Raw genomic sequence first — 13,162 nt, forward strand, 5'->3', positions numbered from 1 at the left:
GACACGATCTCGAGTTGTTCATTTCCGCTACAGAAGAAGTCATATGTTGCCCGTTTTCCTCCCCTTCTAAATTTCTTAACTTTTGTCTTAGCACTGTTGATGGTTAACGAGTTTTTATCTGCCCATGCTGTCAGATTACTGAATGCAGTCTGGATATCCGTGGGATCCCTGGATATCAGTGCCATGTCGCCTGTATACATTATTAGCTTGACCTTTTCGGTCCCCAGCTCGTTTATGACGCCCGATGCCATCAGCTTGAATAGCACAGAGCTCACCGGGTCTCCTTGCAGGACGACTCTTGTCTGCGTTAGGGCAGGCGTGGCGGAGGTTCCATCGTAGATTTCCGCCTGGTTTGCGTGAAATATAGCCTTTATTATTTCCCGTTCATGTTGTAAGTCTGGTAGTGCTTTCTTACGTTTTTGTATGAGTATTTTTCTGTCAATGCTGTCAAAAGCTTTTGCAAAGTCGATGAAAATGGCTTACAGTGGGCTGATTGGTTGAGTTAGTGCGCTGTCTATTTCAACTATGATTTCTTCAATGGCCTGTGAGGTTGATTTGCCTTCCATGAACCCGTACTGGCTTGGTGGTATCTCTCTTGCTATTCTTGGTCGTATGCGATGTTGTATGATCTTTGAGAAGAGCATGAAGATATTACACTCCAGTGCTATCCCGGTGTATGAACTGAGGTCGTTCTTGCTGCCTTTCCCTTTGTATAGCATGATAACTTATCTGTGTCCATATGCTGGGTATTGTTTTTCTCTTCATGCATTCGTTGAACAGTAGGGTCAGTGGATCTATGATGTCTATCAGTGGTGTCTTTAGGTGTTCGTTGTGAATCTCATCCGGGCCTGCGGATTTTTTGGACTTGGAGTCCATTACACATTTTTTCACTTCGTCTGTTGTGATAGGTTGTAATGTGTGTATTGGTATGTCCTCTTATTTCAAATTCATTTGATGGTGTATATTCGAATATTTCCTGGAAGCGTTCCGTTCATTGCTGCAGGTTGACTGCGGAATTTTTAGGTGCAGTTTTGTTTGGTTTAAATTATCCTGTACGGTTTATCCTCTGCCTCTTCGATCAGCTTTCTCTCTTCATTTTGGCCATAGTCTTTTCTTGTTCCATATTAGCCCTTTGTACTTCCTTCTTATTTCTGCATATTTCTGGAGGAAGTGTTGGTTGTTTCAAGATCTGGCTTCATGTCGGGATTTCAGTGTCATTTGCCTTGCCTTGTAGCATTCACTGTCGAATAATCTTTTAGCTGTTCTTTGGTTGTGTGCTTTGGCTGTTGATGACAAAAGAATGTTTTGTAATGTAGTCATGGCTTTGTCTAGGTCTCCTTGTTCTATTTTTTAAATTTCCGGTATTGTTTCCTTTTCCGCATTCCAGAGCTCCTCATCTATGTTCCTTAAGTGTCTTACTTGTGTTTCTGGGTGTTCCATGTGATTTTCCGTATTCAGTTGGATACGAGTTTGAACTGGCATATGCTTTCTGACTGAGTTGGAGCCAACCCTTTGCTCCACTTCTTCGATCCCTTCGTTGCTGGTAAATACCAGGTCATTTGTGCTCTTTCTGTTATGCGCAATGTATGAATACTCCAATTCAGAGTTCACTAGTCTCAGGCCGTAGTCTGTTAGGAAATCTATTACGCTGTCCGTCTTCGTGCATCTTTTGTCGATTCGGCAGTTGAAGTCACCGGTTATCGTTAAAGGTTTTTTGTCATTGAATGCTTTGATGGGTTCACCCAGGCTGATATAATGTTTATTACCAAAAAGAACCCGAAATATTTGTCCTGAATGAGTCTATTGTATTTTCGGCACATGTGTTTGGGTTGAAGTAGGCTACTATTATATTGAGTTTAGTTGATATCACCATTGTGGTGTGTGTTTTTAGGACAGTCCACATTGATTGCATATACGGCTTCAAGAAGCAGCTTACCCCTTCTCAGGTTGCCCTCTCCTTCCCTGCCTTGCTAAAATGTGCACACCATGGAAATTGTCCAATTCTGCTTCTTTGTTGTCATTCTTCTCAGTTCAATACAGACCAACAACATGAAATTCATAACCCTCTCTTGGTCAACTCTTGTTCTTCTGTGACCCTGACGCTATTAGGTTTGCGAGGGCTAGGGAGTCTTTGCGAGTGGTAGAATAACATCCACAGTATCCCCTGCGTGTCTAACAGGCGACTAAAAGGGGCCCCAGGGGCTCTGAACTTTGGAGCGTGGGCTGGTGACAACAGGGCCATCAGCTGAGTCCTGGCATTGATCCACTTACTTGTGGCAGGCTCCTCACTTTCATCTGTCCTATCTGACATCTCTTGGTCACATATAAATTATGAACATAAATGTTTTCCACCTATTTAATACTTTTGTGTTTATAATTTATATGTAATCTCAGTTCAATACAGACCAACAACATGAAACTCACAACCCTCTCTTGGTCTACCCTTGTTCTTTTCTGACCCTGACGCTATTAGGTTTGCGAGGGCTAGGGAGTCGCACATTTTCACCCCCTTCGCGGCCCTTGTCTTCCTTTTGCTGATATCTTCATTTTTTGAAGCATCGGATCCCTTCCATTTTTCCCTCTGATTAGAGTTATATAGAAGATGGTTGCCTAGTTGTACTTCCTCTTAAAACAATAATCACCACCATCTCTGTGAGCGTCACGATGTCGTATGTGTCCCATCTGGTGCTTGTGTCTACAGGTAGTAGTGATTTCAGGCCCTCCGCATTCCAAGAAGGCTTTCAGTGTAGTCACTGTGTTGGTGTTGTCAGTTCCCGCTGTGGAGTCTGCATGGTCTGCAGGCGATGTGCTGGCGTAGTTCCTGTTAATGGGGTTGTTTGGTTTCTTAATGGAACTTGTAGGGGCGAAAAGTCACCCCTTTGGGCCAAAAGTTTGGGTTGTCTATCGTTTCCTTTTTGGTGAATGGGATTGATATTCTGAAGGGTTTGTTTTGTCCTCTAGAAATTAAGGATGTGATCTCTCGTATGTCCTCTTTGCCACGTTCTATGAGATGATTCCTTGTCTTCTTCAATAGTATCAGTCAAGTCTTCCTACGTAGAACCATGCCACTTGTTCTGCGGCTCTCAGGTTACTGGTTTCCTTGCCTGTTTGTTTCTCTAGTTGTCAGCGTTTAAATCCAGTATGTGTGTCGTGAGTATTAGTTGCTCCCCTTAACGTTGTAACAGCCTGATTAGTATCATAACGATGGTTGTGTGAGCTGGGTTGTTGGTGTGTTGCGCTGTGTGTTCGGGTTTGGGTCACCTCCGAATAAAATGGTTGATGCTCCTCTGTGTTTTGGGTAGTTTTAACTGTTTGGTTGTTCGTACTGAGTTTCATCTGATCTGTCAGAATTTCTGACTGTTTTACTTGTACTTCAAGCATGAGAGCTAGTTTATTTAATAGGGTTTGACTGAGTCAATAGTAGTCTTCTGACCAGGTTTCCTTGTTTTCTAAGATAGCAAGTCTTTTTTCGTCTTCTTCGGGTGGTGCTGTTCTTATGCCATATGTAACGAGTTAGTGCCTACATTTTGGGCAGAACCAGAAAAAAGTTGTTCTTGGTTTTCAGCACATTACAAGCCGACACAGAAATACCCATGCATTCCACGTGGTATCGTGACTTGCAGTTCCCGTCGCAGGAGATTATCTTGTCTTCTTCCCTCAGTTGTGAGTTTCATTCCTCACATACGTTATCGGCCTTGTTTGGCATAGTGAATTATCATGTTTATCCACATTTGTTTGTTGAATGTCTTTGCACAGAGCTTGTAGTAGTAGTTAGATTTTCCCTTGTGTGTATTCCGGCACCAGTTCACTCTTTCAGTATCTATACTTTGTCTTTCCGGTGTGGGTCAAACTTTTTTCCACCTTCGACGCACTTATGCGGCCTCTTTCCCCTGTGATTCGCTATGTGCATCTATGCTATTTGTTTCCGGTGTGGGTCGAACTATCCAGTAAAACCTCGTTATGACATTTCTACAGGGGACAAGGAAAAATAATGTGTTAAGCAAAAAAACGCACCAATGAATGCACAAGTACTATTCAACAGGGGTATGGAAACACTAGATACGATTTTTTCTGACATGATGGCATTTTACATCATGTATCCATGGGTACAATGAAACTACTATCTACCATTTCTAACGATAAGACGAAAATATTAAAAGGTGTGAAAAACACGAGAGAACAAATACGAAAATCTTATTTGCTGGGGATTATAAAATAATGAAAGTGCACTGAAAGGTATGAAAACACCAGACAACAAAAATATTAAACATTTGCATGGGGGCCAATAAAAATATCAAAATTGCAGATCACACTCTTTCTAAAAACAAATGCTAGTAGAAGGCTTTTATTTTGAAGCAGTGGGTTATTAAACATTATTTTCTGGTCACACTCTTAGACAATGAATTGCAGTTTACACTCAACCACGTGCGACTGCGGCTATAGCTGTAATGTTAAAATTGACAAAACTTGATTCGACCAACTCGAATGATCGAGTCGAAACTTGAAGGTGCGAGTTTCAACATTTGCGCTACCTCTGCGCACTTAAAGATGCGGGTGCCAGTCCACTTTCTGATAATTTTAATTTTTGTCGTCATTAGTAAGGAATTTCACTACCGTTTCCAAATCCACAAATAGGCTGTCTACAAGCCAAATATGCACCACGTTAGTCAACTTCACACGATTATGTTCCTAATCCAGATGTAGGCTATCGGCCGTTACCTCGCACTGTACCTCTCAACACAAATTTCTAATTTCTGAATGGAATGCGAAATACAAGCATAACAGGCTCACTGTGTTATTCAGCAATCTTGCTGCTAATCAGAAAGCAAAACCAAACATTCCCGAGGCTAACAGCTCGCTCCCCAAAGGTGCAACTTATCCTACGAAGTTCAGGAATTCAAGGCCCTTTTGCGTTATCACGCAACTGTACCGAGGGCTCTTTCTTACCCGAGTTGGAGATCGCGTTCCTTTCACAAGGGATGATAAATAACATTTTCAGAGCTACGAAAAATGTGATCATACCAAGCAGTAATAACAAAAATTTGTGATGTGATAAGCAAGGTACTTTTATATAGATTTCATACGATGAGAATTGGGACTTCAAATTTACGAAGTGCTAACTGGGGAAAACGTGTTAATGAGGAACGCACTAATGAGGTTTCGCTGTAGTATCAAGAATAACTGTTAGTATACCAACACAGTACTTCCTTTAAAGGAAACACTTACTACCAAAAGATGTATGGAATTAAAAACTGTATTTAGGTGGTGTCATTTGCGCTTGTTGCCGTAACTGTATGGAGATGCTCACTGCCACATCGTTCTAAGGGTTTAAAAAACTGTTCATAATTCGAGCCAACCAAAGCTCATGCTAACCTATAACACTTCCCATAAAAAAATAATGCATCACTACTGGGACAATAGCTTCTTTCGTGTTAAATGAGTGTTTGTCTTAAGCAAGTCTGTGCTAATGAGGATTTATTGTACTTTCTCTTAATCAAATAAATCTATTAACTCACTTGTTGTTTGGATTGAAGACCATGGCAAGCAAATCCAATAGAGGGAACCAATCCTGTGAAAGCTTCACAACGCATAGTTCTACCAGCCGCTCACAGTTCTGGTAGATACAGTGGTGGATGTTATACTTCCAACTGTTGACCGCATCATCTGTTAAAATCTTGGTGAAGGAAATAGTAAGGCCCTCACGGAAAAAACGCTGGCAAGCTTCACTGTGAACATCCAAACCTGTAACAAGGAAATTTGTATAGTTAGAGACACCAGACAACATGACACAGTTCATGGAGGCAAGACAGAACGGCAAGCAGCAGAAAGAAACAACGCACTATTGTGTACTACACATGGCTGGAACATCCAGTTGGAACATAATCCAGTTTCTTCTGAGCGAATGTAAATAACACTGTGCAAGAACAAATTCCTTCCCGCAGGAAATAGGAATGGTGTGATTCACAGTGGGAAAAGGGATATTATTAGGAGTATTAATTATTTTATTATTAAGGTCCACCATTTCAATACAAACTGTACAATGTTTCACATTACATTTACATTCAGGGACTAGTTTCGACCTTAATAATGAAATATTTAAATACTATTGTAATCACAGTTCAATACGGATCAATCATAATGAAATTTATCCTTTAATATTATTAGGAGGTTTCGTGGAAGGGACGATCAATTGACTACTGTAACCTTTAAATAAGCTGTACAACAAAGAGGTAAAGTACTAGGGCAAAAGCCTAAGTTCAATTAAAATAATTAAGCTAGTTTCTTGATCAGGATTTTGAACAAAACATCAGCACAATTTGTCTATTCTAATTTAACCTACATTACAGTCAGGTCAGAATATATTCTGCTATCATATGCGACAGATGGTACTACCTGCGACTGTCTAACCGAGGGTCTGGCGGCCGGTACCAAACCAGGCAAACTAAGTGAAAACCAATATCTGCGAGCAGAGGAGTTTTCGATTAGAAGGTTGGATAAGATGAGACCTTTGTGTCGGAAATAACACATAAATTCATCAGCTGCTGCCTTGCAGTGAGGCAGGGACCGCCAAAGGCTAAGGGAGACCACCCTGAAAGAAAATCCTATAGTACGTTAGGCCTAGCAAGTCAGTACAGGAGTACAATGCAGTTAATTTCAAAACGAAAACGAGCCTCGGAAAGAAACATATTCTGAATGTCGATAATACTTCAAGTACTCTGGAACTAATGACGATGACATGTCCAATGTTCAAATCAAAATGAAATCAAAATCTCTTTATTTGCAAATGAGGAATCCAATGGCTCTACAGACTGCTCAACAAGATATGGGAGGAAAATACTATTCCTGAGGACTGGAAGATGGGCATCATTGTACCTCTGTTCAAGAAAGGAAGCCGACGAAAATGTACTAATTACCGTGGTGTCACAATACTGTCTTATGTCCTGAAAATATTGGAAAAAATAATAGAGACCAGAATCAGAGATATTGTTGAACCAATTTTGGAAGAAGAGCAGTATGGTTTCAGACCAGGAAGACCTTATATTTGCAATTCGGATGCTAATGGAAAAATACTGGGAGAAGAACAAGCCTTTATTTCTAATATTTTTGGACATTGAGAAAGCATACGATAGTGTACCAAGGGAAAGAATTTGGCAATGCATGAAAGAACTTCAAGTGCGAGACAGCCTCATAGACAAAGTGAAAATGTTGTATAGTGGGAACAGAAGCTGTGTTCAAGTAGGATGTGGTTTGTCGAACTGGTTTGAAACAAAGAGAGGAGTGCAGCAGGGCAGCTCATTATCACCACTTCTATTTATTATTGTAATGGATGTAGTAATGAAATCAATTAAAAGGAAAGAACATGGAGATATCAAAGCCTTCACATTTGCAGATGATGTTGCAATCTGGAGTGACTCAGAAGAGGAATTGGGAGAGAGAATACAAAGCTGGAATGAGGAGTTTAAGAAATATGGTTTAAACATCAGCAAGACCAAGACGGTGTAAACATCAGCAAGACCAAGACGGTGGTGATGAAAGTGTATGGGGAAGGAGCAGAACCAATAGTCATGTTAAATGAAGCTCAACTGGACAGCGTGCCAGTTTTCAAATACTTGGGTAGCGTTATATCAAATGACAACCTAGCAAAACATGAGGTGAACAATCGAATCAATAAGGCAACACAATTTTACCACCAGGTAAGACACCTGCTGTGGGATGAGCAAATACCCATGAAAACAAAAATGACATTGTACAAGTCCTATTATACACCAATTCTTACGTACAGTCTCGAAACCACAACACTGACCAATAGAGATAATTCCAAACTTCAGGCAGCTGAAATGAAATTCCTACGCACTATAATCCAGAAATCCAGCAAAGACAAGATTAGGAATGAGAAAATTAGAGAAGAAGTAGGAATAGATGATTCTCTCCTCAATAAGATTCAGATATCAAGACTGAAGTGGTTTGGTCACATGAAGAGGATGCCAATAAACAGAACTGCAAGGAAGGAATTTGACAGAAAGGTAGAAGGAAGACGACCCGTGGGAAGTCCACGAAGGAAATGGATAGATTTAGTTAAGAGCGATGTACTGCTGAGAGGTCATGATTGGGACAAGTTGGTGGAGGAAGAATGGTACAAGGACAGGATGAGATGGAGGAGGCTCATATACCACACCCGGGAAACTGGAGATGGTTTAGGATGATGATGATGATGATGACTAAATATTAAATTAACAAGAGAAGAAAATTTTCCTATAATACAATATTATACAATTTACGCTAACAATTTTTTCTATCAAATACACAGCTCATCCTTAATAAATTTATACTGTTTACAAAATTCTACTTAAAATATCTCCTGTAGGCCTACTACTTACAAATATAGTCAACTGATATTCAGTATGTGGAATTACTTCAAATGATACTATACAACTGGTATAAGATTAAACTTTTTTTTTTTGCATTTATTCACTTTTTTTTTTTACCCATTCTGGAACCTAATTAGCATAACGACCTGCTGCGTCTTATTCAGAGCCCCTTTTGCCACCACTTTTCAGAGTTCCAGAAGGGCCTTCACAGCTACCGTAGCGGTTCCAGGGCCCTCGAAGTCCCCACTGTACTTCCCCTACAGGCAGTCCCCTACTGTCCGACTCGTTGGCTGAACGGTCAGCGTCCTGGCCTTTGGTTCAGAGGGTCCCGGGTTCGATTCCCGGCCGGGTCGGGGATTTTAACCTTAATTGGTTCATTCCAATGGCACGGGGGCTGGGTGTATGTGTTGTCTTCATCATCATTTCATCCTCATCACGACGCGCAGGTCGCCTACGGGAGTCAAATAGAAAGACCTGCACCTGGCGAGCCAAACCCGTCCCGGGATATCCCAGCACTACAAGCCATATGACATTTCATATTTCAGTCCCCTACTTTGGCTGACTAAACTCCTTAGACCAGGGGATGGAATTAATTTATTCACACACATTTTTTAATTTACAATAACCTGCACTTGTCGAATGCCCTCTAACACTTCAGTTATTTTCTCTGTTGCTGTTTATTCTCTTCTTGAATATCTGTACAGATTTTGGAAAAGGATCACATACTACCCCTAGTAAACTGTTCCACTCCTTCACACCCTTTCCAATGTATGAAAATTTACCCCAGTCGCTTCTGCTAAAATTCCTTCTAACTTTATATTTGTGGTCTGTCCTGCCGATATAATTATTTTCCAACTGAAGCCTCTCACGGATATTTCCCCATGCTTCTTCTCTTGTATAGGCTCTATATAATCCTATAAGTCTAGTTTACTCCCTTCTCTTACTTAAAGTTTCCCACCTAGGTTCCTTTAACATTTCTGATACACTACTCTTTCTCCTGAAATCCCCTGTTACAAATCTTGCTGCTTTCCTCTGCACAATATCTATTTCTTTTATTAAGTATTCTTGGTGAGGATCCCAAACACTGTTTGCATATTCCAATAATGGACGAACCATATTTAAGTAACTTTTTTCTTTTAATTCTTTATTGCATCTTTTAAGTAGCCTCATTATGACATGTAACGATCTGTATGTTTTTTCAACAATGGCATCAACATGACCCTTGTGCAAATTACTTTCAAATCTCACACCTAAGTATTTGCACTTGCCATCTTTTGGGATAACTACCTCATCCAAAGTATATTCAAATTCAGTTTTAAAGCTCCTGTTTGTAAAAGTTGGAACAATTGATTTGCCTCCATTAACCTTCATATTATTTTCTTCAACCCATTGTTGGATACTTGCAAGGTCCCTTTGTAATTCTGAACAACCCTCAATGTTATTTATTTCCCTATAAACAATTATGTCATCTACATACAATCTTATTTTTGATGTTATATTGTTCCCTAAATCATTTGCGTATATTAAGAAAAGTAACGGACCGATTATACTACCCTGTGCAATTCCCTTCCAAACTTTCTCTTCCTGCGATACATTATTTCCTACTTTGACTTTCTGAACCCTTGAATTTAGAAATGTTTTTATCCAACGTGTAACCCTTACGTCCAATCCTATTCCCTCCAATTTCTTTAATAATATTCCATGTTCCACTCTATCAAAGACTTTGGAAAGATCTATGGCTATGCAATCTAACTGACCTCCTGAATCCAATTGATCTGGTATGTCCTGCTGAAATCCCACCAGTTGTGCCTCACAAGAAAATTTCTTTCTAAATCCATGTTCATTCAAGATGCACAAGAAGAACCGATCACAGAAACAAGCTTCGGATTGGAACCTTAAACGTTATGACTAACAGGAAAATGCAACTTAATCACGGATTTAATGAACCGTAGACATATTCACATCCTAGGGCTAAGTGAAACCAAATGGAAAGGTTGCAACACAAGAATGTTAAGAGGACGGATATAAATTATACTGGAGTGGTAATCCTGCAGTGGCGAGGAATGGAGTTGGTTTTATACTCCTAAAGACATTGATAGTGTAACAGATGTCTCCTTCATCAATGAGAGATTAATGTAACGGACTCTTCACTTCACCGGCACCTGCAGTTATGAACTTCGCCATGCACATAACCTTTTTTCTACTATTAATATGGACTTACCCTCATCTTGATATAAACCGTACTTTCTCTGCAACTGGGACTTACGTACTTCAGTGAATTTGGACACATCATACTTTGCATGAAATCTGCTCTATCCATCTCTACGATCTACGATAAACTGACTTCCTTCTCGCCAGTTGACGTCATACGACATCGCCTGGTTTCACAATTAAGTATTTATTTATTTTCCACCTAGTCGATACAATGATTGCTTAAGGCAATTTTTAATGGTCAAAAGTGGTACATGTTTCGTATATTATCAACATCTTCAGCCACATAACACTGTTTAGATGAAAAATATATAAAATTGACAAAGTAATGCTTTAGAGGAAGTAACCTCTGGAATCTTCCAGACATATTTTTTCTCATTATTTCCCCTCTACTCCACTGTATAAATACCTGGCCTCTCTCTGGATATTTTGAGATGGACTTTGGCCTGTGTGGAGGGAGGAACATCTAACGCCGTCTCCGTCCTTAGGGACATGTGCCCAGGAGCCTCCATTTTCGGGCAGTACTACCCGTTTCATGATGAGGTATGACAAACACTTAATTTCTTTTCTTTAAATACTTCTAGTTGCATCGGGAGCTACTTTCCTTTGAAATTCCGACAGGGAGCATGGCATTTCCAGTTCACTCGTCTTTTCTATATTTAAAGCCTCTATTCACGAACCTAGTGACTACTTTGTTTCTAACTGTGCGTGTGGTATATTTGCAACTCCCCGACTCCTACACACACTCGTATCTAATCAGTGCTTCGCCATTTGTGTTTCTGAATGTCTTAAAACTGTTTCATTTGAACTATATAGTGATTTCCGCCTGCATAACAACATTACTTAGTGTCAATTCGGGTGGTAACCGAAGTGTTATGACTTGCGTATTACTTTCGAACTTTATTTAGAAGATTTCCTGCTGGTATACTCTGATGTTGTAATTGAACATCTTTTTTTAATTCTTGTTATTCTGGGTTTCTCTTCTTATAGCCGTATTTATCCTTTCCTCGTTTGTCCCTTTCCATTCCTGCTTTATTCTCTCTCATTTGCTTTCTTTCTCGTGGATATCTTATTTTTGTGTAATAGATTCGTATTTTGTATATGTGGTTGGGAAAATTCCATATTTGTATATTCTTCCATTCTCAGTTCAATACGGACAAAAATGAAATTCTTAGATTTAAATAAATGGAGAAACAGACCCTGGAGGAGCTGTCCTGATCAGATCATGAGTCTTAAGTTGATAATGGACTATAACAGAAGAAGAAACAGAGATATGGTGATAACATTTGTAGATTTCAAGAAAGCTTATGATTGCATCCATAGAGAATCTCTGTTTAAAATTTTAAGGCACCTTGGACTACACCCCAAATTAATAAACATGATAAAATTGACTCTCACCAATACCAAGTCAAAAGTGAAGTTTAGGGGGGAAACATCAGAGACATTTGAAATTAAAACTGGACTACGGCAGGGAGATGGGCTCTCACCACTATTATTTAACTGTGCTCTAGAAATGGTAATGAGGGAATGGTTTAGAAAATGTCCCCCCAAAATAAAGATTGGCCGAAAAATCAAAACAAATTGCCTGGGTTTTGCTGACGATTTAGCATTACTAGCAGTGGACATAAAAGAAGCAAAAACCCAGATATCAGAACTTCAAAACATTGCAAATAAAATTGGCCTCAAAATATCATTTGAAAAAACAGAAATTATGCCCCAAAAACCAACACAGCTAAAAGAAGTCACCATAAATGGTAATAAAATCAAAATAGTAACTCAGTTTAAATATCTTGGAGAAGTAATAACACATAACTTAAATGAAAAAATCTCAATCCAAGTAAGAACAAATAGATTAGCTAAAGCACAAAAATTAACATGGGATATCTACAAAAAGAAATGTCTATCAATAAATACAAAAATAAAACACTACAACACAGTTATAAAACCGGAAGCTACATATGCAGCAGAAACACTCTTTTACCTGAATAAACAATCAAAGACTGACAGACTTCAGAAAATTGAAAGGAGGATTGGAAGAACCTGTATCAACAAAAAATATCAGAAAGATGGACAGTGGCGGTTAATACCTAACAAAGTCGTGTACAAAGAGCTAGAACCCATTACAGATACTATGCGTAAGAGGGGACATATCATGAGGATGCAGGACTCGAGACTTCTGAAACAACTAGTACAACACAATCTCGTCTCAAAAAATACAACAACAGGATGTAAATGGATCAGAGAAGTAAGAGAGGATCTGAAGGAAATAGGCCTTACAACAGAAGACACCACAAATAAGATAAAATTGAATACAAAACTCAAGAATACAAACCTCCGCTTTACCCTTACACAAAACAAACCAACAACACGCACATTTTCAACTGAGGAAAGGGCACGAAGATCGGAGCGTCTGAAGAAGTACTGGGAGGACCGCAAAGCCCGAACAATCCCTTCAAAGAGACCTGAACGACGGACTGACTAAAGTGATCCTATGTGGTCATAAAAGAAGAAGAAGAAGAAGAAGAAGAAATGGAGAAACTCAAACTATAATCCAAGTTTATGCTCTCCAGCAGGGTTGTAGC

General features: G+C 39.5%; 1 protein-coding gene across 2 annotated transcripts in view; it reads right to left on the minus strand.

Moving 5' to 3' along the window:
* The window catches only part of faf (ubiquitin carboxyl-terminal hydrolase-like faf), a 299,786-nt gene that overhangs the window by 235,480 nt on the left and 51,144 nt on the right, over positions 1-13,162 (minus strand). For both annotated transcript variants that reach the window (XM_067158104.2, XM_067158103.2), the window contains exon 4: positions 5,517-5,742. In XM_067158104.2, the coding sequence (XP_067014205.2) occupies positions 5,517-5,742 (226 nt within the window). The remainder of the gene's footprint in view (positions 1-5,516; positions 5,743-13,162) is intronic.

This window comes from Anabrus simplex, chromosome 14, assembly GCF_040414725.1.
Source record: "Anabrus simplex isolate iqAnaSimp1 chromosome 14, ASM4041472v1, whole genome shotgun sequence".
NCBI lineage: Eukaryota > Metazoa > Arthropoda > Insecta > Orthoptera > Tettigoniidae > Anabrus > Anabrus simplex.